General features: G+C 36.7%; 1 protein-coding gene across 1 annotated transcript; it reads left to right on the top strand.

Moving 5' to 3' along the window:
- The first annotated feature begins 285 nt into the window (after window positions 1-285).
- On the top strand, window positions 286-13,102 carry LOC127454174 (ras-related protein Rab-5A-like). The gene is made up of 6 exons (XM_051721184.1): window positions 286-432; window positions 3,523-3,753; window positions 5,968-6,119; window positions 6,234-6,356; window positions 6,499-6,592; window positions 10,623-13,102. Exons 2-6 carry the CDS (start codon window positions 3,588-3,590, stop codon window positions 10,736-10,738), a joined length of 651 nt encoding a protein of 216 aa, XP_051577144.1. The 5' UTR covers window positions 286-432; window positions 3,523-3,587; the 3' UTR covers window positions 10,739-13,102.
- The last annotated feature ends 10,755 nt before the right edge of the window (window positions 13,103-23,857 follow it).

Raw genomic sequence — 23,857 nt, 5'->3', positions numbered from 1 at the left:
ATAAATATATGCTTCACTTACGTTTCACTATCTGATTATAATAAATAACTTATGTTGAAAAGCGAAAATACACCGATGGCTCAGGTAGGCGGGGTGTGGCTCCTGATCGTGACGAACTCTGGGATACACTTAGCCTGAAAGACCGCTCCAAAGCAGTATTCGCGCTAGTGTGGATTTAGTGCGGGTTAAGTGCACTGAGCTTTGGCATGTTTTAGACATGGGACAGTCTTGAGCACTTACTTCTTGTCGCGTGCACGCGCACTCAAATGACCAAGACCGCAAGTGTGGTATCTGGCCAGGGCCAAGGTCTCGTCAGAACGTTCTTCTGATTGGCCGGTTTCTCGCTGACGCGATGTGACGTCAGTCCCAGTCATCCGATCCGTCGCCTCAGTTTTGATGCAAAGGGGGAAGTTGGGAGGATCCGAGAGGAAGGTACGAGCCTGTTGGGCTTTAACATTTTTACTCTAATATCCGTCTTGGTTTGTTTTAGGCTGGCTTTTAAATAAACCACACGGTTGCACAGTCATTTGTGCTGTTCTCGCTTTTGAATGGGTTATTTTAGAGTTGTGTTGTCTGTGCGCGCGGCCTGTTTTTCAGTTAGCATTAGCAGCATTAGCTCTGTGTTTCGGGAAATGTTTGAACCGCCGCAGCGGAGAAACTGACAGTCTCGGTAAAAGCACCTATGAGACGGTTTAAACACGATTGTCAACGAGCTCTCTGTGTCCATGTGTGAGTTCGATAGAACGAGGAGGAGAAAGAGTTTCATTGGCACAGATGGCATCTGAAGCAAACAGGCAGCTCGAGCTTCAAAAAATGACTATAATGTTAAAAATGATTAATGTTATTTTTCACTCTAAAATTAAAGTTAGCTCTTGATTTGTACAGTAAACGCAGAATGTTCGCGACTAAGAGCCTTGTGCGATTTGTTCTGGAAGGCCAGATTGTGCTACATGCCCATTAAGTCCTGTCTAATAAACATTTGTTATTAACGCCTTAATAAATGTTTATTAAGCATCGCTTTTTAAGTGAAAGGGGTTTAGAAGCGTTCATATGTGCTTGACTGATCATTAAAGAAATAGTCATTTCATAAATAATAATTGTCATCATTTACTCACCCTCATGTTGTTCCAAACCTGTATGATTTTCTTCTGTGGAACATTAAAGATGTGTTAGGCAGGATGTTTTAGTTTTAAGTTATATGGGTTTGGAACAACATGAGGGTATGGAAATGATGACAGAATTTTCAATTTGGCATGAACTTTAATACTCTCAATAATAGACCTGTATTTTTTGCACAGTCATTGTGTCTCATACTTTAATTATATATTGCTTATTAGGAATTAGTTACTGTTTCTGCATTATATATTATGCACATGATGTGAATTATCTGTATGCATAGAATACCCCGGTAACATACTGCATTTGCCCAAATGTGCAGTGTACATAAACGAAATTGGATCAAAAGTGCATATATTTGCTTTTATGTACAAGTTGTTAACCGGATGCCACTTTCTGAATTATTCATGCATGTAAAGAGGTCATGTGACAACTATGTAGCATTTCTAATGTTTGAAACGTATATTATTGCATAATGATCTTTAAGGACACAGCGCTGACGGCAAGGAGTTTTAGGTCAAAGCACAAAGAATATTTAAGGCTAAACAAAGCCTGCAGTTCCTTAATGATGTCTGTAGTCTAGATTCAGTCATGTGACAGCATTGCTATGGATGTAATTGATGGGATGACAAATACACAATAGAAGTTCTTTCTAAAACAAGTTTTATATACTTCAGGGTGATCTGGGTCTTGCTTAATCAAAATGGGATTTCCATTTCTTTGAATCAAGCTTAAATTTTATCCAGTTATGCTATCTGAGCAACCTACTCGCTGCGACATAGTACGTTTACATGCACTTTAAGAGTTTGATTTCAGTCAGACACAACAATAATTTCCCATGTAAATTCATCATCAACTATACCTTTAACCTCTTCAACTCTGGGGCATTTCTGGGCTGCCACATGCAATTTTTTCACACTCAAATTTAAAAGCTCACCATTTACATATACTCTGGACTAACTGTCAAAAAATGTTCTAATTGTTTCATATTAGATATCTTTGATATCTTATGATTAATATATATTTTTTGTTGTTGTCCTAACTTTGTAAGCATGTAATTCTGGTTCTGTTCACGCAATCTCCCTCCAAAAAGTCTTATTTTATTCCACTAGATGGCAGCAAGTACTAGAAGATTTTTCCTCTATCACCTTCTGTCACAAAATGCCGATCTGAAATGTGGGTGGCGCTCTAACGCATTTAGCCCTCACAGATTCGCTCGTCTATAGACATTCACTCTAATTTTCAGTTCATGCACCACCTCCATTGTTTCACCAAATATCTCGGCCTCTGAGTGGACTAGAAGCTCAAGTCAGGTGGCATTAGAAAGCCGAGATCCTCCCCTTTGTGAAGATGTATAGCATTTTATCATCAATAGTCAGTCAACTGATATATATCTCCAAGGCCGATGCCGATAAGTAAATAAGTCAGAATATCGGCCGTCTAACAGTTTAGATGGAGTTCTTTGGAGATTTCTTTCTCCATTTGGGGTTTTCCTGGATCAAAAATGATTGAGTAGCGCAAGTGATCCTGCTCTGAGCACTCCTGTCTCTGGAGCACAAATAGAGCTCCAGAGACAGCGCACGCCACAGTCAAGTGAAACATTTACGTGTCAGATGAGAAGAATATTTAGCGCTTTTGAAGCGCCAATAGCGAGATGAAGGTCATTAAATTTGCTTGGGCAGCTGCTGGAAAGTCCTTGTCCATGTTTCTTCAGTTCACTCAGTGTCAATTGTAGATAAGCCCAAGAAGCGCACATGGATATTTACATATGGCGATATACACGATATAGCAAATTCTCTATCGATTGACACTTTAAATCATTGCCACGATATATGTCGTCATATCGGCCAGCCCTAAGCAAATATAAAGTTTTTAGCTATTTGGGGCTTACAGCAGCAGTGATCGGTGCATAAAAGAGACATTTGTATATGATTTTTTACAAATATTGTATTTCACTTTGTGATTCTTTTGAAAATCTTTCACACTGTGGTATTAGGGCAGCAAAATAAGTCTATTTAAGTGCAATTTGAAAGACGTTTATATTTATATAAATATTTCTACCACAAGGCCTCTAGGTGGCGCAGATTTGCAACGCGAATGTTTTCTGGCATTATTGTTACTTTATGTAACATAAATGCAGAAGTGATCGTTATTAATGAAAATGTCAGATTTTAAGCTTTCAAACGATACACCTTATGCCTGACTTACGTATTCGGAGTCTTGCAAATTTTTAACTGTAAACTTTTTCACAACATAGCGCCCTCTTTTGAAGAGGCTAAAACCAAACTCTGCTGGGGCAGGACTAGGCAACCCTGATATATTACAAACACTTACAGTGTTTCTAATATGTATTTGGTAACCAGTGAAAAAAGTCTGAACTGATTTAAGTCCTGTTTATTTCCGCAGATCTGGGAGTGACCATTTGAGAAGCACCTCTTGACTTCAGTACAGGAGATCAGGGCTTTAGGGTCATGGCAGGAAGAGGCGGAGCAACGAGACCAAACGGGCCAAACGCCAGCAACAAGATCTGTCAGTTTAAACTGGTGCTGCTGGGAGAGTCCGCTGTGGGAAAGTCAAGTTTAGTGCTGCGCTTTGTAAAAGGACAGTTTCACGAGTTTCAGGAAAGCACAATAGGAGGTATGACATTTATTTTACTGTATACAATAAACAAACTATAGTCTCATTTGACTTCTAAATGTCAGGATTGAGCCACGTCTTTTGTCATATCTGATGTTAAGGTGCTCAGATCATGAATTGATCTTTGAGATAAAAGCTTTGATGTACTATGAAAACATACTGTAACTTTCAGAGCATTATTTATTTAAATGCGACTCATTCTGTACATAAATGATTACATTTGAATACATGACTGCATTTACACGTGAACATGGCTCGTCCAATCACAGTGAGGTAATATGGAGGAAGTAGGATAGAGACTGTTATTTCTAAAGCCAGAGGAACTAATGAAAATTGCAGCAAACTGCTCTAATTTTACATGTGAAGAAATGCAGCAAAAAGGGCCTTTGTAATTCTAAGAGTCAAAGAGAGGGTGGACAATTGTAATGAACCCTTTAAGCTCTGAGGGTGTTTTTAAAAATGTCCCGTTTCAGTGGCATACCTAAAATGAAAGGCTTACAACTCGACAAAAAACAAGGGTCAAGTGTTTGATATAATTTTTAAGAAAACTTTTCAAATTTTTTGAAAATTCTGAGACTGCTGTAAAAATCACAAAAAAACCTGAGCCAACTTTTGTTTTTTGTTTTTCTTATTTTTCTTATTTGACATTATATATCTCAGGGTTTAAAAAAGGTAGCTCCAAAAAAACTGATTTTTCTTTGTTGTTTTTTTTTAATCATGTCACCTGTAACAGTACAATTTTGTGTTGATGGAATAAAGCAATCAAAAGTTATAGCATTACAAAAATAATTTATCCTAGTGTCCAAAAATGTCTCCAAACAAATAAAACAATAACTGTACATAAGAACTAATTACACATGCTAATACAACAATGACTAAAGGTATGCTCTCTCCAAAGCATGCAGGCATGAGTAACGAAATCTCATTCAGTTCCATTCTGTGTCATTTGAGCCATCGAGTCTGTGTCATGTACTTGGCACCATCTCCTGGTGGCCATTTGTAATTACAGTGAACGATCCTCACTGCCCATATTTGGATGACTTTTACTTCTGGTTGCAGCAGTCTGAATCCTAATACGATTGGTTTAGCATTCCATGATGCTTGACAAAATACTACATTTCGGATGAAGTCATCTGATCAATGAAAGCTAACATCTTTTTAGCCAGATAGCACATTATGCACTGTGTGATTATCTAATGATCTATGCATCCGATTATGTTGAATGTGGGCTCAATATAAAGATAATCACCTGCTCTAAAAAATGGTTTGATACCTAACATGTAACATGGATGTCAAATACATGTTCTTAGCTTTTACTCGCTATGTTTTCGCTGGTTGTATTCTACTCTTTGAGAGCTTTCCAACAACATATGACACATGGCTATTTGATCAGTTTGTTGTTTTTATCATTTACAAATATGTGCTGTACTTCTGATTTGTCTGCAAATTTCAAAGCACTTGTTCGGTTTTGGTCATAATGCCTGCATGTATTGTAAAGTAGAGCTTCTAAGCTTTAAAACGATACCTGTTTTGGTCTAGACTTTAGTTATTAATATTTTGGTCATTATATTTTTCTGAGCGGGCCCATCCCAGCTTAAAAGGTTAAAAACTAAATTTCTGGAACAGAAACGTTACTAATATTATAAGCCAATATAAGCCAATTTATATATAATAAAGAGATAAAAAGTAATCTGAAATTACTGGGGCTGAGTATCAGTTCAGATTTCCATATTTGATTTTAATTCACAAGCTCTCGAATAGATTCTGATTTTGATTAATTTTAATTTGATTACAGTTCATTTATTTTTCAGTTATAATATATATTTTATGTACATTTGAAAGCAATTTGACTGTTATCAAAACTAATTTCGATACTACCACAAAATATGAACCAATTTGCATTTCATGTTCAAGCAATTATTCAAGTAAACAGTCAGTAATAAAATAAAATAAACAAATTGCAAGCAACAAATAAAAATAGATCAAAGATACAAATAAAGTAGTGATTTTAAGTTTTTATGTTGTCTTGTAATGAATCACCTCTGGCATTGAGTAAAAGATCATTTTTGGGATTTTAAGAGTCAATATATTGATTGTTCAAATTAATATAAATCAGAAAATCATTTTTTCCCCGCAGCCCTAGAAATGACCCTTTTAATTTATTGTGTAATACAAGCCATGATGGCAACATCTGACCCTGTATCTGTTCTCTAGCTGCCTTCTTGACTCAGACAGTATGTTTGGATGATACAACAGTGAAGTTTGAAATCTGGGATACAGCTGGCCAAGAGCGCTACCACAGTTTAGCCCCCATGTACTACAGAGGAGCACAGGCAGCCATAGTGGTGTATGACATCACAAATGAAGTGAGTTCACACCCACTCTGCAGTCTAAGCAAAGCACAAACGAAAGCTTACTTTTCACATCTAGATGTCTGGAGAAAGTACTTTACAAAAAGGAATGTTTTTTTTTCCTTACAGGAATCATTTGAACGTGCAAAAAACTGGGTGAAAGAACTTCAAAGACAAGCCAGTCCAAATATTGTAATAGCTTTGGCTGGAAACAAGGCAGATCTTGCCAACAAGAGAGCGTTGGATTTTCAGGTTTGTAATGTTTAAACAGCCGCACGCTTCCTGTTGGTTTTACAAATGAGTTGTGGTTCTGTTTATAAACAAACAAACAAACATGGCGTGCAGACTTCAGAGTCTGCTTGGGTTCTGAAAGTTATTTTTTTTCTGTACACAGGATGCGCAGTCATATGCAGACGACAACAGTTTGCTTTTTATGGAAACATCTGCAAAGACTTCAATGAACGTGAATGAGATTTTTATGGCCATTGGTAAGTTATAAGCTAGCTTGGCCCAGTACTTTTGTGTCAAATAGTTACAAATACAATAGTAGAAAGCAGAGTTGCACGATTATGACAAATCATAGTGTCAATTATTTCTCTTAATATTGTAATTATGATCAATTTTGATTCATAGAATTTACGTTAAACACTTTTGTCTGGGGTATATGCATGCCATATATGTAGGTTACACAACCAAAACAAGTTGAGAACTGTTTCGGAATGACTTTATTACTAATTTATACATCCATAAATCCGTAAAACAGTGAACTTTGGGGGCCTGGGTAGCTCAGTGAGTATTGACGCTGACTACCACCCCTGGAGTCACGAGTTTCGATTTGTCCGTTTGCTAGGGAGGGTAGAGTCACATGGGGTAACCTCCTTGTGGTTGCGATTAGGGGTTCTCGCTCTCAATGGGGCGCGTGGTGAGTTGTGCGTGGATCGCGGAGAGTAGCGTGAGCCTCCACATGCTGTGAGTCTCCGCGGTGTCATGCACAACTAGTCGTGATAAGTTGCGCGGATTGACTGTCTCAGAAGCGGAGGCAACTGGGACTTGTCCTCCGTCACCCGGATTGAGGTGAGTAACCATGCCACCACGAGGACCTGCTAAGTAGTGGGAATTGGGCATTCCAAATTGGAGAGAAAATGGGATGAAAAAAAACCCAGTGAACTTCACATTATTATGCTATTCAAATTTTGACAGTATTATACACAGAGATTGAGTGGACATGTCTGTGATTGGTTAATACTCCACTGCTGCAAAAACCACATTGTAAATAGATTTTTATTTTCTTTGCGCATACAGAGTAAACCTCAATGGAATGCTGTGTTTGACACTGTATTTGTGTAAATGTGGCAGCTGTAATTTTGATCTTGGTTATATATTTGATTAATTGTGCAGCCATATTAGATAGTGAAGCTTAAAGGAATAGTTCACCCAAAACTAATAATTCTCTTATCATTAACTCACCTTTATTCCTTCTCAAACCCTGACTTTTTTATGGAGATATGAGGTGTTTTTGTCCATACAATGCAAGTCAATGGGGTCCAGCACTTTCAAGCTTGATCATTAACGCCTCAATCATGATATGAATGAACTTGATTACACTTCTTCGCGCTTGACGTGCAGAGTGCATGCACATGTACAGGGTGTGTGTACAGCGCCTTGTGCATGCGTCAACCGCAAGGAAGTGTAAAGGAGTCTGCGGATGGCAAGATTTATATTAAAAGGAGTTTTGTATTGGTCTGTTTCTCACCCAAAACCGATCGAATCGCTTCAGACGAAGAAGTACTTTTATATATGTAGCGCCTTTCCCAAAGTTCAAGGTCGCTTTAAAATAAGTACATTTCAGAAATACATTTCATAACATGATAAACGATACAAGATACATATAATAAAAAAAAGAACGTTTTCTGCATATAGATACGTTTTCAGCTGGGTCTTGAAAGTGGATAGAGAGGAGATATTACGAAGAGTAAGGGGTAATGTGTTCCATAGCTAGGAGCAACAACACAGAATGACCTTCCACCTACAGTGGACAATCGAGATCTAGGAACAGACAAAAGGCCACGTTCAGAAGATTTAAGGGACCGAGACGGCAGATAAAGGTAAAGTAGATCAGCCCATCAATATCAAAGCACAGGTTCATTCTTTTTACTTGAGTAGTGGAGCCAATTAATAATATTTCAGTTTTGTTGTTATTGAGTTTAAGAAAATACAGTGACATCCATTATTTGATGTCCCTAATACATGCAGTGAGAGAGACAAGGATTAAACCTCTAGAGTGAGATGAAAGTGTTGGACCCCATTGACTTGCAGTGTATAGACAAAAACATGTCCTATCTCCATGAAAATATCTTCGTTTGTGTTCTGCAGAAAAATTAAGTAATATGAGTTTGAGGGTGAGTAAATGATGAGAGAATTATCATTTTTGGGTGAACTATTCCTTCAAAGTCAACTTGAAATTTTTACCCTATTTACTTACTACATGTTCCTGGTCTTATTGTGTATGATTCATCAATGTATGTTATTCTAAAGAAACAAAACTTTTGTCTTTGTAATTTTACATCATAATGTAATAACTTCCACTGCCTCTGAAATTATTTTCCTTTTTAACTGACGCCTAGCCTGTGCGAGCTAATATTAATACAGTACAGGTTATGGCAAAAACAACAACAACTAATAAATTGTTACCTTTTTATTAGTTGTTGTTACCATAATAAAGTGTTACTATTGCAGGGCTGTACAGTGCGATTATATCACCCGCATTTGCAAGTGAAATTTACTTCATGCAAATGTGAAATTATTTTGGCAAACTGGCGTGAGTGACACCTAAACTTATGAACTAATGTAGTAACATCAGAATAAGAACTCCATTATTTTTGCATTAAAATGGCTGTTTTCCATGAGAGTTTCTTGCTTGTTTATCTGTCAAAATGATGGACAGTGTTTTGAATTATCTTTCAAGGTTTTACATTTCGTTAAATGGCGGATGTCTTACAATTGCAGTGCTCATGAAAACAGCGAGACGTGGCGCAACGGTCAAAGTCGGCTGTCTAGTGCATGTTTACATAGGAAAATGCAAAAACAGACATCTTCAGTAATGAATGTCAGGTAGTTTATGTGCACGTCATAGAAAATATATTGTTAACACTATCATTTTCATAATGCAAAAAACATTAACATGCATTCATGCATTACACAGTTGTCACATTCACACATACAGCCTTTTCCAGAAAATTAATGTGTGAACACGACCCTTTTGAAAATACTGGTAAATTTTGCTCTGGCATTTTCCTTAATGCAAAGTTGTATCATTACATATACATTTCCTTATTGATGGGATGTGTGAACAGTACATTTGGTACATTTACCATTAAAGGCAACCTAACGCTTTTCCTGTAATTTACCTGCTTTCATGTGTGAACGGGGCTAATGCTTAACAAATAGTTTAAACTTTGAACTAACTTTACATTGAAATAGTTATAAATGTCATGAAAGTTTGATTACTGTATTTTCATACATATTTTAAAGTTCATGAACTTCTAATATGTTCAGAAATACAGTATGTAGACCAAATGTTTGTTAATGTCTAATGACAGATGTTCATTAGGGTGATAAGTCAGGTGTTGCATGTATTGTTAACAGGAGAGAAAAAAGTTTATCAAAGGTGTTTAATGTCCTTTTTCCATGTATCTTTTGTTACATATGTATCATAAAAAAAGGTTTTAGCTCTGACCGTGCCCCTTAAAATTTTCACTTAGAATGAATTAATTAATGAATGTTGAATGAATGTTATATTTCTATAGCGCTTTTCTGACACTACCATCAAAGTGTGTTACACAGTGAACAGGGGACTCTCCTCAACCACCACCAGTGTGCAGCATCCACCTGGATGATGCGACAGCAGCCATAGTGTACCAGTATGCTCACCACACACCAGCTATTGGTGGAGAGGAGAGAGAAGAGTTATATAGCCAATTCAGGGATGGGGAGGCCATGATTGATAAGGGCCAATGGGGGGAATTTGGCAGGACACCGGGGTTACACCCCTACTCTTTACGAGAAGTGCCCTGGGATTTTTATTGACCACAGAGAGACAGGACCTCAGTTTATCGTCTCATCCGAAGGACTTGGGGCCACGAGCGTGCCTATACCAAAAATTGTATGTAGAGCCCTGCCATCGCAATATGTGGAGATGCTCACAAGGTTAAATTTGACCTTCAGCATCCATGACCCAGTCAAAAAAGCCTCCTCAAATGTGGGTGCTGGCGGTGTTTGAAGAGATTTGTTGGCCTCCAAAATCAAATTCCCAATGGATAAAAAAAAAAGTCCTGTTCAAACAATCAATTTTCAGTAAGAATCGCATCGCATCACATTACAGAAGTAAAATGGGATGTGAATGCCATTTCATGTTGTGTTTTGAAAGATTGGCAATTACTTTTTGCTCTTCAGAGATGTGCAAACATGAATCTTTTCTTATTTACTAAATATATTCCACTGTCTGCTTGTGCACCTTAGCAAAGAAACTGCCCAAGAACGAGCCCCAGCCCGCCGGTGCTAACACAGGACGCAACCGAGGTGTGGATCTAACAGAAACGGCACAGCCCACGAAAGGCCCCTGCTGTAGCAACTGATCAGCGACACTCCTCACCTCCCAACTGCACCACATCTGGACATGGGGCTCCTCCTTCCAATCCTCGCTCCTTGGATTAGCTAAAGACTCTGTATAGCTGTGTTTCTAATACTTTTTTTACTCTTTATTTTTAAGAAAATATGTAAATTTAGCCATCTACTGGATGCATGTATCACTACAAAAGCTAATACACATTTTTAACTCTACTTAGCAGGAGAACAAACCCCTTTGAAAAAGAAAGAGAGAGTGAAATATTGAGTGTGTTTGTACGTGTTTAGTATGTGGAATTGGTCACCTTATTACCAGACCCAGACGGAATCGTATTTTCCGCGCTGATTTGGAGGAAAACATGGAGCGGTGACCTCTCATTGGTAGCTGAAAGCATTATCAAACAAACCAAAATATTAAAAGAACAAGGGGTGGGCAATACGTAGAATTTTGTGAATTACAAAAATCCGCAAATCTTTCTGCGCATGCTGCTTCCGTGTGGGCCTGCAAATGACCTGGGTGGGTCAAACTGAATCGGATAGAGAAAGTTAAGAAAGTTTTAAAATGACTGCTGTTTTCTGAAGAAAAAAGTTCATAATAAACCAGATCCCCCTCCTGCTTTTTCAGAATCTGACCCAAGTTGTGGATTGTAGTTTGGATTCAGTATCGTGTTGTTCTAGTAAAGCATTCCACAATGCACCTGCTGTCCTTGATATAACCTGCCTTACCACTGTTTGGTGTTGTTACCAACTTCCATATTTACAAAACAGGCCATGAAGTTCTTCTGATGAGATTCTGATAAACATTGAGCCTGGCGACTTCAGGTGCATCCATCACATTGCTCGTAAAGTCGTCCAGCTCTACGGGAAGGCGGGATCAGATCTCTGGTCTTTGGGAATAAAGATCAAAATACAACATGAAACATGTTCAACCTGCTGTATGAATTATTATTATTAATTTAGACTGTATTCCATCTCTGTGTTTTGCTTATACAGTTATTGTTGCATTAAACAAGCAATGATCAGGCCCATCTGCTATCATTTTCTGCACTGATTTTGAAGGCAGAAAATATTGATTTAAACATGGTAAAATGTGTTTAATGCAGCTGAGAGCACTACACTCTTATTGGTAGCTGTGAGCTTGATAAATTAGCCAAAATATTTAGTCAACATGAAATCTAAATTGAACCTATTTACTTTCATGCATATTACTGTTCTTATTGTGCACATTTTATTGGTGCACCTTATTCCAAATAACATAAAGTGTCAGTCTTTGTAATCTTTTATCGAAATGTCAACTTGCTCCGCCTCTGAAACTACTTTCCTGTTCATCTGATGTCACCAAGACCTCTTACTTTTTAAACCCCTCTCCTTTAAAAGCCTACTTTTCACCATCTAATCAATTCCAGATGGTAAAAGTGCATTCACTCAAAAATGCATCAGATATTGGAAGCAAAAGGAGTTATTAACAGCATTTCATGTTTACTCTGATAAACAAGCAAGGGGGGATGTTTAGATTTCTGTGAATGTTAAACGTTCAATTTTGACTTGAAATCTACAGAGCTTTGTGTGGGTGCAAATTCCGTGTGGGCCTGGAAATGGTTACATAAAGGACAGAAAAGACAAACATTTTAGAGGATGTTCCCCTAGCTATTTTTTCTTTTTTTTTTTTAATCTTACTGGAAGTCAGTTGTGTCACTATCTGCTAGTCAGTGATGCTCTGCAGTTTTGTTTTCTCAAATGTACTCTGAGGACTGAGGCACGTGTTTGCAGGCAAATTAAAATGGCACGTGTTTATGTGCCGTCTTACAACGAGACGAAACGAAGCCTTTCAAAATAAAAGACTCTGAGGTCTTTGGGAGAACGGTTGAAAAGATGTTTTCTCTGATGACCCAAAGACATTTAAAGCTGAAGTATGTAATTTCTGCGACACTAGCGCCACCGAACGGAATTGCAAAAATTATGTTTTCAAAATAGCTTTCTGAATACACACCCCCCCTGCAGTTTTTCAGATAGTCCCGACCCCAGCTCACGCCCATTGGTTGAGGAATGTTGACTGGGCGGGTCTCTCAAAACAAACGGGAATTTTTATAGCACCACAGAGACACAGTGTTTACAGTTTTTGAGAAAATGTACCTATGATTGGCTTACAGTTATATTTTAACACCGAAAAAGTTACATCAGCTTTAAAATTATTTGTGGGCAAAAAGAAAAAATACATCTGTGTATCGAAGCTCTTGCCATGACGGACAGTAATTTGCACACTGTACAGCCTTCCATCTTATTTGAAGCATCTTTTCACAGAGAATCATGTTTAAATGGTGGTCTTTTTAATGTATGTAGTGTTATTAACAAATGAACTTGACATGTATTCAGTGGTCTGTCTTGTACCCTCTTTCAAAATGCTTACTGTTTTTATTACTAAGAACCTATTGATTTGCACAATTTTAAGTTGTGCTTTTTTTATTATTATTGTGGCTCTCTGTTGTATACAAAATGATTTCATCATTATGGGATACAGCCGACTCTAACAACACCTGAAGTACCACGGGTAGCTGAGGTAAAGGCAGGCGTTCTGCAAACCAAATGGATTCAACAGTGTAATTTATTAACACTGAGAGACTGATTGATTTTAAATGTTCACGTACTAGTATATTTCCAATAAAGGCGGTGAATTGTATACATACATGCTGTCAAGATTTGATTCAGGTTGTTTAAATATCTGATAGATGCATTTGGTATACACGCTAAAAATTCTGTCAGACGATATTTTTGGCACAAACGAGTACTGAGTACGCCTGTTCGAATGCAGAACTTTTGTAATCGATTCTGATTTCAGAATCGATGGAATAGATTACGAGAGCCAATTCATTTTCTCGATTGTTTTTCGATTCTGAAAAAAAAGAAAAACAGGAGGTGACGTTAAATCTCAATAAACGGCGCAAAATAAGTGTTCTTTGCGCAATTTATGATCACATGAATGACAAAAGATCTTTCCATTTTCTATTAAATAGACCTATAGATGAAATTGCCTGTTACCACTCTTTAGTTGTTCTTGTTTAGAATGAGGTTTATTGCCCACTATCTTTTGTCGCTAAATAAAATGTCGAAACAATACACTAGTTTTATTTGAAAGTAATGTAAAGGTATATTTAAGCCTGTATTTAAATGTAGGCTAACTTGATTTCATAGAATAATTTTAATGTATTCATGTAATATTGGGTAAAATGTAGGCTAATGAAAAAAAATACAAAAGTTTGAAACGTACTGTAAAAATGTTGCATTACATTCGCCTTGTGTGTGCAGTCCTTTGATCAATTGAACTTTAGCCTACCATTTTTTTGAAAATTTGATATGAACTGGGAAGCTAACTTACTGTTAGCAGACAGGTGTAGTAACATTGAAGTTGGTATTGTACGGCAATTTTTTTGACACAAATTTGGCATTTTACTTGATTATTTGTTTAATCCAAAGTAAAATATCAGCAGACTATATCGGTCAGGAAAGCAGCTGTCTGATGTGTTGAAGGGCTTGTGCAATTGCTTTATATACTTTGGATTTGTGCTTTAGTAAATCAAAATGAGATAAGTCATAATTTTATGATAAAAAGCCATAATTATGACATTAAAACGTCATAATTATGAGATAAATCATTATGTTGAAGTCAAATTTATGAGATAGTAAATTTTGAGATAAAAAGTCATAATTATGAGATACTAAGTCATAACATGATACTAAGTCATATTTCTGAGATTAAAGTCAAAATGTTGAGATAAAAAGTTATAATTATGAGATACTAAGACAAAATTATGGGATTCAAGTCAAAATGATGAGAAAAATTCATAATATAAAAAGTCATATTATGGGGTACTAAGTCAAAGTTATTGGTTTCAAAAGTTAAAATTTAGATAAAAAGTTAAAATTATGAGAAAAAGTCAAATATGAGATAAAAAAAATTCAATTATTAAATAAAAAAAAGAAAAGTATGAGATACTAAGTCATAACGTGATACTAAGTCATATTTCTGAGATTAAAGTCAAAATGTTGAGATAAACTTTTATAATTATGAGATACTAAGACAAAATTATGGGATTCAAGTCAAAATTATGAGAAAAAGTCAAATATGAGATAACGTCAATTATTAGATTAAAAAAGTAAATTATGAGATGCTAAATCATATCTATGAGATTAAAGTCAAAATATTGAGATAAAAATTCATAATTATGGGTTTCAAAAGTCAAAATGTAGAAACAAAAGTCAATTATGAGATAAAAATTAATTTATGAGATACTAAGTCATTTTTGTTTTATATAGATGTAACAGTTCAAGGATGGGTAAGGAACAGGTGGGAACCGGCTGAACAGTAAACATAAAGTTTTAATGTCAAACTTAACTTCAAACACAGACACACATGCAACGTGGCCGCGTGCATCTCTCTCTCTCTCTCAAACTGGCATCTCCGTCTCCCCTTTATCTCGCTCTCCCACTGATCATCTGATTCAGCGCTGGCCGTGCAGCCTAACGGCCCGGCCACACCCTCCTCCTCATCACAATAGCGCTGTTCACAACACACATAATTTCAAAGCAGCTTAACACGAAATTATGCTTTAACAGAAAAAGCTGTAATATAGTAATGTTTTTGAGTCATAATAGTGCAGTTTAATAATAATAAAAAAGAATAAAAAACAAAAAACATGATTGTAAATAATTATATTTATATTTAGACCCCCAGTGAGCAAGCTTTTGGCGACTGTGGCAAGGAACACAAAACTCCATAAGATGTTTGTTAATGGAGAAAAATAACCTTGGGAGAAACCAGGCTCACTGTGGGGGCCAGTTCCCCTCTGGCTAACCAGCATGAATATAATGCCAATATTGGTAATTTATGTGTTTTACATGTCAGGATTCAGTATTAGTAAACTAAGTAAGTGTTAGGGGCCAATGTTTAAACAAAAAGCTTGTGCATTAATTATAAGATTAATGACTAAAGTCTTAGAATTGACATTCTTCATTAACTGCGGAAGTGCAAACAGATGCATTGTCCTTTGTTATTTGGCGGATGAAGGCTGCAATTAATTTATTATCTATGTATTCCTTTTTAAGATTGTAGTCCATCCTTTGACCAAGGTGATGCAGGCAGAGATCAGTGAGGTGCACTGCAGTTCGACTGTAAGCTTGTAGCAGATTTATTTCCAGCTGAGTCCATCTTAAATCCAACTTTCAGGCAGCGTCCAGTGAAGTATCCCATGTCTGACGGTTGGTGCTGACATCAGTTCATCATCTGTGAAGTCCATCGAAGTAGACTGAAGTGATATCTGGCTGGCACAGGCTGCAGTTAGTCATCATCACTCAGCAACACGTAGTAGTGGAGTCGGACATCAGGCAGGAACAGAGCTGGATCTGGCAGGCTCTGGTAACCTCAGGATATGTATCCCGAGGTTGAGACAGGGAAACAAATAGAATAATATTAGCGTAGATGTCATTCACTTTAAAACAGAATCATACAATATAAGAAGTGTTTCCGGTTCCGGCAGACCAAACTAATGCAGTATAACTATGAGTTAATGGAAGTCATTATGAGATACTAAATTAAAATTATGAGATGCTAAATAATATTTATGAGATTAAAGTAAAAATGTCGAGATAAAAAGTCATAATTATGAGATACTGTCAAAATTATGGGAATCAAGTCAAAATTATGAGATAAAAGTCAGAATTCTGAGATAAAAAGTAATAATTATGGGATACTAAGTCAAAATGAGATAAAATAAGTACAAATTGTGAGATAAAAATTCATAATTATAAGATAAAATGAAATTATGAGATAAACTGTAATCTCATAATTATGATTTAGTATCTCAAAATAATGACTTAACATCTCATTATGATTTAGTATCTCATAATCAAGACTTTTTATTATCATTAATTATGACTTTTTTTTTTTAATCTCAAAATTATGACTTTGTCTCATCATTTGTCAGCACACTTGTTTTTTTTTTTGTTTTTTTTTTGTTTTTTTTTTGGCAGAAATGGGCTTCCATATTATACAGATTAACAAACGGAGCAAATTTATTGATGGCTGACTGTCTACCAAATCAGTCAGTAAATTATGACTGTTTAGCTGCAGTCATTTTATAATAATTTTGTAATTCAAATGAGTGCTATTTTCGCTTCTGTAATGTCTAATTATTAGTGGTCCTAAAAAACCCCACTTATATCACGCCCATGAGCGGAGTCGATTCCAAGATATGGAGTCGATTCTCGATTCCCAACGACTCGGAATCGAAAGATCGATTCTTTTTGGAATCGATTCCCAACACCAGTAGTGAGGTAAGCAGCGGTTTATTGACATTATTAAATTAACTTGTTTCTCTCCAACCTTCGTTTAGAACTTAATTATATATATATATATATATAAAGACAAGCAGATATTAAAGGGTGGCCTGAGTGTTCAAACACTTTTTGTGCCACTGTAATTCCCTGTGTCATTACAAGAGCCTCTCCTCTTACATGCATATCTGCTTTCCTTTACCATCCAGCAGATGGAGACAGTGTGCTTTCTCCGCTGTACTAGATGAGGCACAGTAGATATTGCTGCTAGGACAAAAACATTTACCCAACCCAATATAGGTTGAACAAGTTGCTAACAGATACAGAGTGTAATATTGGTTGCTCTGGACATTTCCATAGCGTTGCACTGCAGTGCAGTAAGTCAGAATGAATCTGAGTTAATTAGTGTGCAGGTGATGCAAAACACTCCAGGTCTTCCAGTAGGGATTGCTGCAGCCCAGAGATCTCTAAACGGGGACTGAAACTCAAAACGAGGGCGGAGTTATTCCAGAAGGGGGTTGGGCCAACTCAAAAAGTATTAAGAATACAGGAGAATTAGGTTGAAACTAATTTTCTACTCTATATACTGAATTGTCACAACAGTCAAGACAGAAAATCTGACAGAATTTGCAGTGAATGGCAGAGGTAAAATATGGATAGAAGACCTTCAGTATGAAGACGCTATTTCCTGATTTTATACATGTTTTCCATAATATCTGACAGTGTTGATTTTTAAAATTAACCTCATTCTTTCAGGGCATATATAGTAATTTTTGTTGTTGTTGTTGTTGTTGTTGTTTTTTTTTTTTTTAAGATACATAATAATATTTCATATTTCAGTCTATATGAAGTATTCAGTTATGATCTGAGGACAGGGGGTTTAAGGTGAGAATGTTATCTGATCAAACAAAATTTAGATAACATGAAATAATTTTTTTTTTTTTTTTTTTTAAGGGATATTCCGGGTTCAATACAAGTGCAAAAATAGGTTACAGCGAGGCACTTATAATGGAAGTGAAAAGGATTTTTTTTTTTTTTTTAAAGCATTTACATTAATTCTTCTGTTCAAACTTATGTATTATTAACTATAAAGTAGTTTAAATCAGTTTTTACTGTTCATTTAGGGTTTTAGAGTTTACGCTGTTGTAAAATTGTATATAACTTTACATAGAAAGTAAAATACCAGCAGACTATATCGGTCAGGAAAGCAGCTGTCTGATGTGTTGAAGGGCTTGTGCGATTGCTTTATACTATGGAAACCCATTTCCACCAAATAAAAAAAATAGTGCTTTGGTAAATCAAAATTACATAAACGTTTAGTATGCAATTTTATCACACATATTGTTTTCATGTTGTGGCTATACTTTTGAAACGCTGAGTATTTTAATGTTTACAGATTGTTTATGGAAGTGCCTCACTGTAACCCAGAATCTTGCTTTTTTTAAGAAAAGGAGGGACAAGTCAAAATTATTTTTGTGGTAATCAGCATTATGCCACAAATGCTGTCGATTGTATTTAGTAACTTGTATTGAACCCGGAATATTCCTTTAAGAACATTCTAGTGATCATCTCTGCTCAACCTCAAAGAAGACATGTTGCTATTTTTAAAACTAACAGCAGGTGAACTGGGACATGCTTTGTCCCATGTCTCAAGAATCACAATATTATAGGAGGGTAATTCTATCGAAGCTAGTTCAGGACTCTTGTAAACGTTTGGACATTGAAACAACAAGGTGATACTGTGGACATCCGAGCTGTTTTCTGGCACGATTTGCATCTCCTGTCGTGCTTTTCAGCCCTGTGATGACACTGTGTTGACAGTCCTATTAAGATGATAACTCAAACCGCTGCATATATTACTGTCACACCCAACAAACCATTACATCCCTTATAGAATTAAAAGAACCAAGGGATTGTGATCTCGCCAAGGGAGTATCTGGTATTTATCCAAATTATTTTTTTAACTAAGGATTTTTTAACTTGTGGACCTCTTCTGGAAATTAGTCAATTAGTGCCTTAAAGATTTGCATGTTGCAGAGTAAGATTTGTAAAAGTGTAAATCAAATTGCAAGAGTAAAAAAAAAAAAAAAAACGCATGCGCACAGAACATTTTGTAAATGTGTAAATTAAGTCGCAAGTGTAAGAAACAAAGATTTGTAATATTTTAATTATTTTCATAAGTGTAATTCTTGTGTTGTGAATCTGTAACTTCAGATTACCACAAAATACATTTGATCTGTATTCTTCTGACATTATTATTTTTTTTTTCTGCACTTACACTTTTGGCACTGTTCGTTCGCCTAAATATGGCCAAAAACATTGCAAACCTGCAATCAAATCAAACCAGCAAAGAAAGAAAGGCTGTAAATGAAGAGCATAACAAAAAAGAGAGAAAATAATTTTTTAAACAAACAAACAAACAATCACCTATCACATGCACAAATAAACACAAATAAATATATTTAATGAAGTTATATGGAAATTAATAAGAAAGAATTAAATGACCAAATTAAGGTATGATAGACTACAGTAGATTATATTTACACTTGCTGTAAACAGTGGTATCAGTGGCGGAGCTAGGGGGTGGCCAATTGCACCCCATTGGCCACCCCACTTGCAATTGCCGTTTTTGGGCACAAGACTTAACATGTACTGCCCGAAAATTTCAATGCCACCACAGACTGATCGTTGGCCCCTGCCCGGCCACCCCTGTGAAAAACTCCTGGCTCCGCCCCTGAGTGGTATGTGCTATTTGCACACTGGTGTATAATAAAACAGTATATAATCGAAAAACATCAGTGTATGTAGTATAAGTATTGTGACTAAACTTAACGTATCACTGGCAGTGGGAAGAAACACATTTGATGTGTCACAAAACACACTTGATGTGTCACGTAATGGTACCTCATCACTGCTCTCTTTAAATGTGGAGCATGGCTCTTCAGGTCCAGGAAACAGGTAACCGAGTCACCACCATGACCCTTGCTTTCAGCTGCCCTGTGAAAAGCCGAGCCGCTGGAAAAGGCCTCAAACCATGCGTTCCAGACCGGGAAAGGCATGCATGCACCCATCCGACCCCCTTCTCTGCACTGCCCAACGTTTAGTGTGCCCCCCGATCATGACGAGAACACCACATTTAGGCTACTTTCAGTGATGTCACACTCCCCTCAGATGCTTTCTTTACACCTTTTGTGTTCATTTTTATTTGGCATGTAAAGCCACTGTCTTCACTTACATGGATTGATAAGGGAAGAATAGTGAAATTGGCAAAATGTGGACATGAACCCGGAACGCACATGCATCTAACCATTTGTCGAACTCATGCCATCACATCAGATCTTAGGCTGAGGAAGGTCAAATGCACAAACTTCTCCCCATGTCCATTCGAAGCGTATGCAATCAATTTAATAGTTTTGATAGGTTCCATCAGATTATAGGCATGCATATAGCCGGGCTGTGTGTCCAGTGCTATTTACACTTATTTCAAATAATTATTTGGCTATACTGAACCCATGGTATTGGGGCCCCTGATGGCCGCGGGGCCCTATACAACCGCATATGTCACTTAATAGGCTGGGCCGGCTCTGAAGTATTGCAAGTGTAAACGACTTGTGTTTGTGGCAAAAATATTTTCCAGAAATAATCCATCTACCTGCTAATTGTAACCAATCAAATGGGGTTTTTGTTGACCATTTTACTCTGACCTGATTGGTTAAATAATGTTACAGCAGCTTCTTCTTTACTGATACTGGTAGAAGGGGATCACTCCTCTCATTTTTGGGCTGCCGCCCACAATTTTTCATACTCTAATTTAAAAACTCACCATTCACATATACTGTTGACTAATTAAAAAAAAAAAAAAAATTGGTGTCATTTTTCAGAGAACCCCCCAAATAGAAAAAAAGACTCAAAATAATTCATAAATAATACTGTATGTGTTTATAATCTTATGATAAACAGAAAGTTGGCAGAAAGCACTAGAAAAAATATATTTTTTCTCTATCACATTCCATCACATTATACAGATCTGAAATGTAGGTGGCGCTCAAATGCATTTTAGCCCTCACAGATGTGCTCGTCCTTAGACATTCAGTCTAATTTTCAGTTCATGCACCACCCTCATTGTTTCATTGAATATCTCGGCCTCTGAGTGGACTAGAAGCTCAATCTAGGTGTCATTAGAAAGCTGAGATCCTCCCCTTTGCAGTGACATTTTATCATCAATTGTCGGCAACATGTTTTTCTGATGATTTGTTTTGCATGCTTTTTCTTCTGGATGGCATATTTTGTTCTGGACATTTTAGAAATAAATATTGGATTATTCAGCCAAGCAAGCTAATGTTTTTGGCTACCTGGGGCTTACAGCAGAAGTTATCGGAGTATAAATTAGACGTTTGTATTTGATGACATGCAGAAATCATATTTCAATTTGGGATTCATTTGAAAATATTTTGATCTGTGGTATAAGGACAAAACTGTACTGTCACATTCCTGAGAATGAGAGCTTTCATTTGATATATGACTTGTCCATTTAGGTGCTATGTGAAGGACTTTTATTACCATATAAATATTTCTACCCCATTACCTCTAGAGGGCGCTAATTTTCAACACGAATGCGAATGCAGAAGTGATGGTTTTCTCTGAAAAGTTCAGATTCTAAGCTTTCAAATGATACCTCATATGCCTGACTTATGTATACGGAGGCTTGAACGTTTTAAGCGCAAACTTTATTCACGATATAGCGCCCCCCTTTGGACCCACCGATGGGTCCATAGAGTTAAATGTTAAACTTAAATATCAATACACTTTCTTTTATTGTGTGTACAGTTGAGCCGACACTATCCATCTATCTATCTATCTATCTATCTATCTATCTATCTAGGGATAATGCAACTACTTGCATACGCATTGCAATATTAGGTGGATAGTATGAAAAATATGTTTTTAAAGGGATAGTTCTCATATTGTTGTTTTTTCGTGTTAATTGAAAACTTGGAAATGCATAAGATTACAGAAGCAAAATGGGTTGCAAACACTGTATAAAATACAGCAAATCAGACTAAAATAGCCTTTTTCAAGACGTCAGATGTCATGTTGGCCTTGATCAGTTGCAAGTAAAGCATTCACACATACGTGCCATATGCACATGTACCCAAATCTGTCCTGGTCTGCTTCGAAACAGTTTTAATCTTTGAACCAAAAATGCTCTTGCTTTCATGCAGAAATCCCTAACAACAGTTGCCCTCAGACAGTGTGAATAACTTTCATAAAAACACACTTTATCTCCTGTGGAAATGAACTGGAACTGCTGAAGGGATTTGGACTTTTCTTTGCTGGACTCTTGAGATATCTTCTTAATGATAGATTTTATGTTTTTTTTCCTTCACTCCCCATTCCTTAAGCCGCTCTCATGGCAAACATTATAATGCTTTTATGGAAAACATGTTTCAAAGGGAATCGTTTTCTTCCCTCTAAAGGCCTTAAGTTTAGTAACCCATTGGAAACAAAAACCACAAATGAGATCTCTTTAATGTCTCAGTTATTTCTCCTAGACTGTGATGAGAGGGGAAGGGGAGCCCCCCTTTGAGCATTTTGCTGCTTCAATACGGGACAATAGGTGCCTTCGTTTTGGCCAAAATACAGGACGTCCCGGCAAATATGGGACAGCTGACAACCCTATTTCATGATCGGATAGCTATCTGATCGGTAAAAATGCATGAAGTGGAGTTTCAAAGTTCTGGTCACCATTCACTTACACTGTATGGACCTACAGAGCTGAGATATTCTTCTAAAAATCTTTGTTTGTGTTCTGCATAAAAAAGAAAGTCATATACATCCGTGATGGCATGAGAGTGAGTAAATGATGAGATCATTTTTATTTTGGAGTGAACTATCCCTTTAAGACTCATTTTATTATCATGTCCGTCATGATGATGGATAACAATCATAATGAGTGCTTCAATGTTTCAAAACAAGACTAAAACTTCAGATAGCCTTGTAAGCTCTGCTGACATGATTCATAAAGTTTCCAGGACAAGCTGCTGAGTATTCGTGCTGCATCATGCCGGATTCAGTCTTTCTCAGCACGGCTGCATGGATGGAGAAGGGCCCAGTGCACTTAGCACACCACAGTATAAACCTGCAGGAATAAAGAGGTCATGCTTCTCTTGCATCAGAATGCTAATTACTGCATTTGTCATGATCAGGACTGAAAGCTGCGCACTGATGACTGGAGCACTTGAATTTGATCGCTCATCCTACGAGGATTCCAGCAATCGTCATGTTCCATTAATTGTCATGCTCCCCCCGGGCAATTAAAGACAAGTGCAAGATTTCGAGTGCTAAGAAAAGTGTTTCTATGGATCGCCGGCAGGGTACAAAAATGGATTTCTGAAAATAAATCCAAGCACTTGAATAAAGTCCCAAAGGACGCTGTGATTCAAATGCATTCTGAACTCTTTCGAAAACTGTTAGCAGATCAATTACATTTTCATTTGAAATTCAAATGGATTGACATTGAAATGAGCAAATGTTTCCACTACCAGTTGTGTTAGACCTTTTCTAAGAATCTGACACTGTGTTTTTTTAATGGAATAGTTCACCCAAAAATGAAAATTCTGTGATCAGTTACTCACTCTCATGTCGTTCCAAACATTTATGACTTTCTTTCGTGAAAATCACAATTAGGGTAACACAAATTACACTAATTTAATGCAATAAACATTGATTCAACAACATAAAATGTAATATAAAACACCCAATGTGCATAACTGATATAACAAATTAGAATATGTCAATAAATA

Source organism: Myxocyprinus asiaticus, chromosome 16 (genome assembly GCF_019703515.2).
Source record: "Myxocyprinus asiaticus isolate MX2 ecotype Aquarium Trade chromosome 16, UBuf_Myxa_2, whole genome shotgun sequence".
Taxonomy (NCBI): Eukaryota; Metazoa; Chordata; class Actinopteri; order Cypriniformes; family Catostomidae; genus Myxocyprinus; species Myxocyprinus asiaticus.
This window is presented reverse-complemented; position numbering and strand designations above follow the sequence as displayed.

Coding starts and splice junctions, on each gene's coding strand:
- LOC127454174 (XM_051721184.1), top strand. CDS start 3,588: ATGGCAGGAAGAGGCGGAGCAACGAGACCAAACGGGCCAAACGCCAGC. Junction 3,754..5,967: donor TCAGGAAAGCACAATAGGAG/GTATGACATTTA, acceptor TCTGTTCTCTAG/CTGCCTTCTTGACTCAGACA. Junction 6,357..6,498: donor AGAGAGCGTTGGATTTTCAG/GTTTGTAATGTT, acceptor TTCTGTACACAG/GATGCGCAGTCATATGCAGA.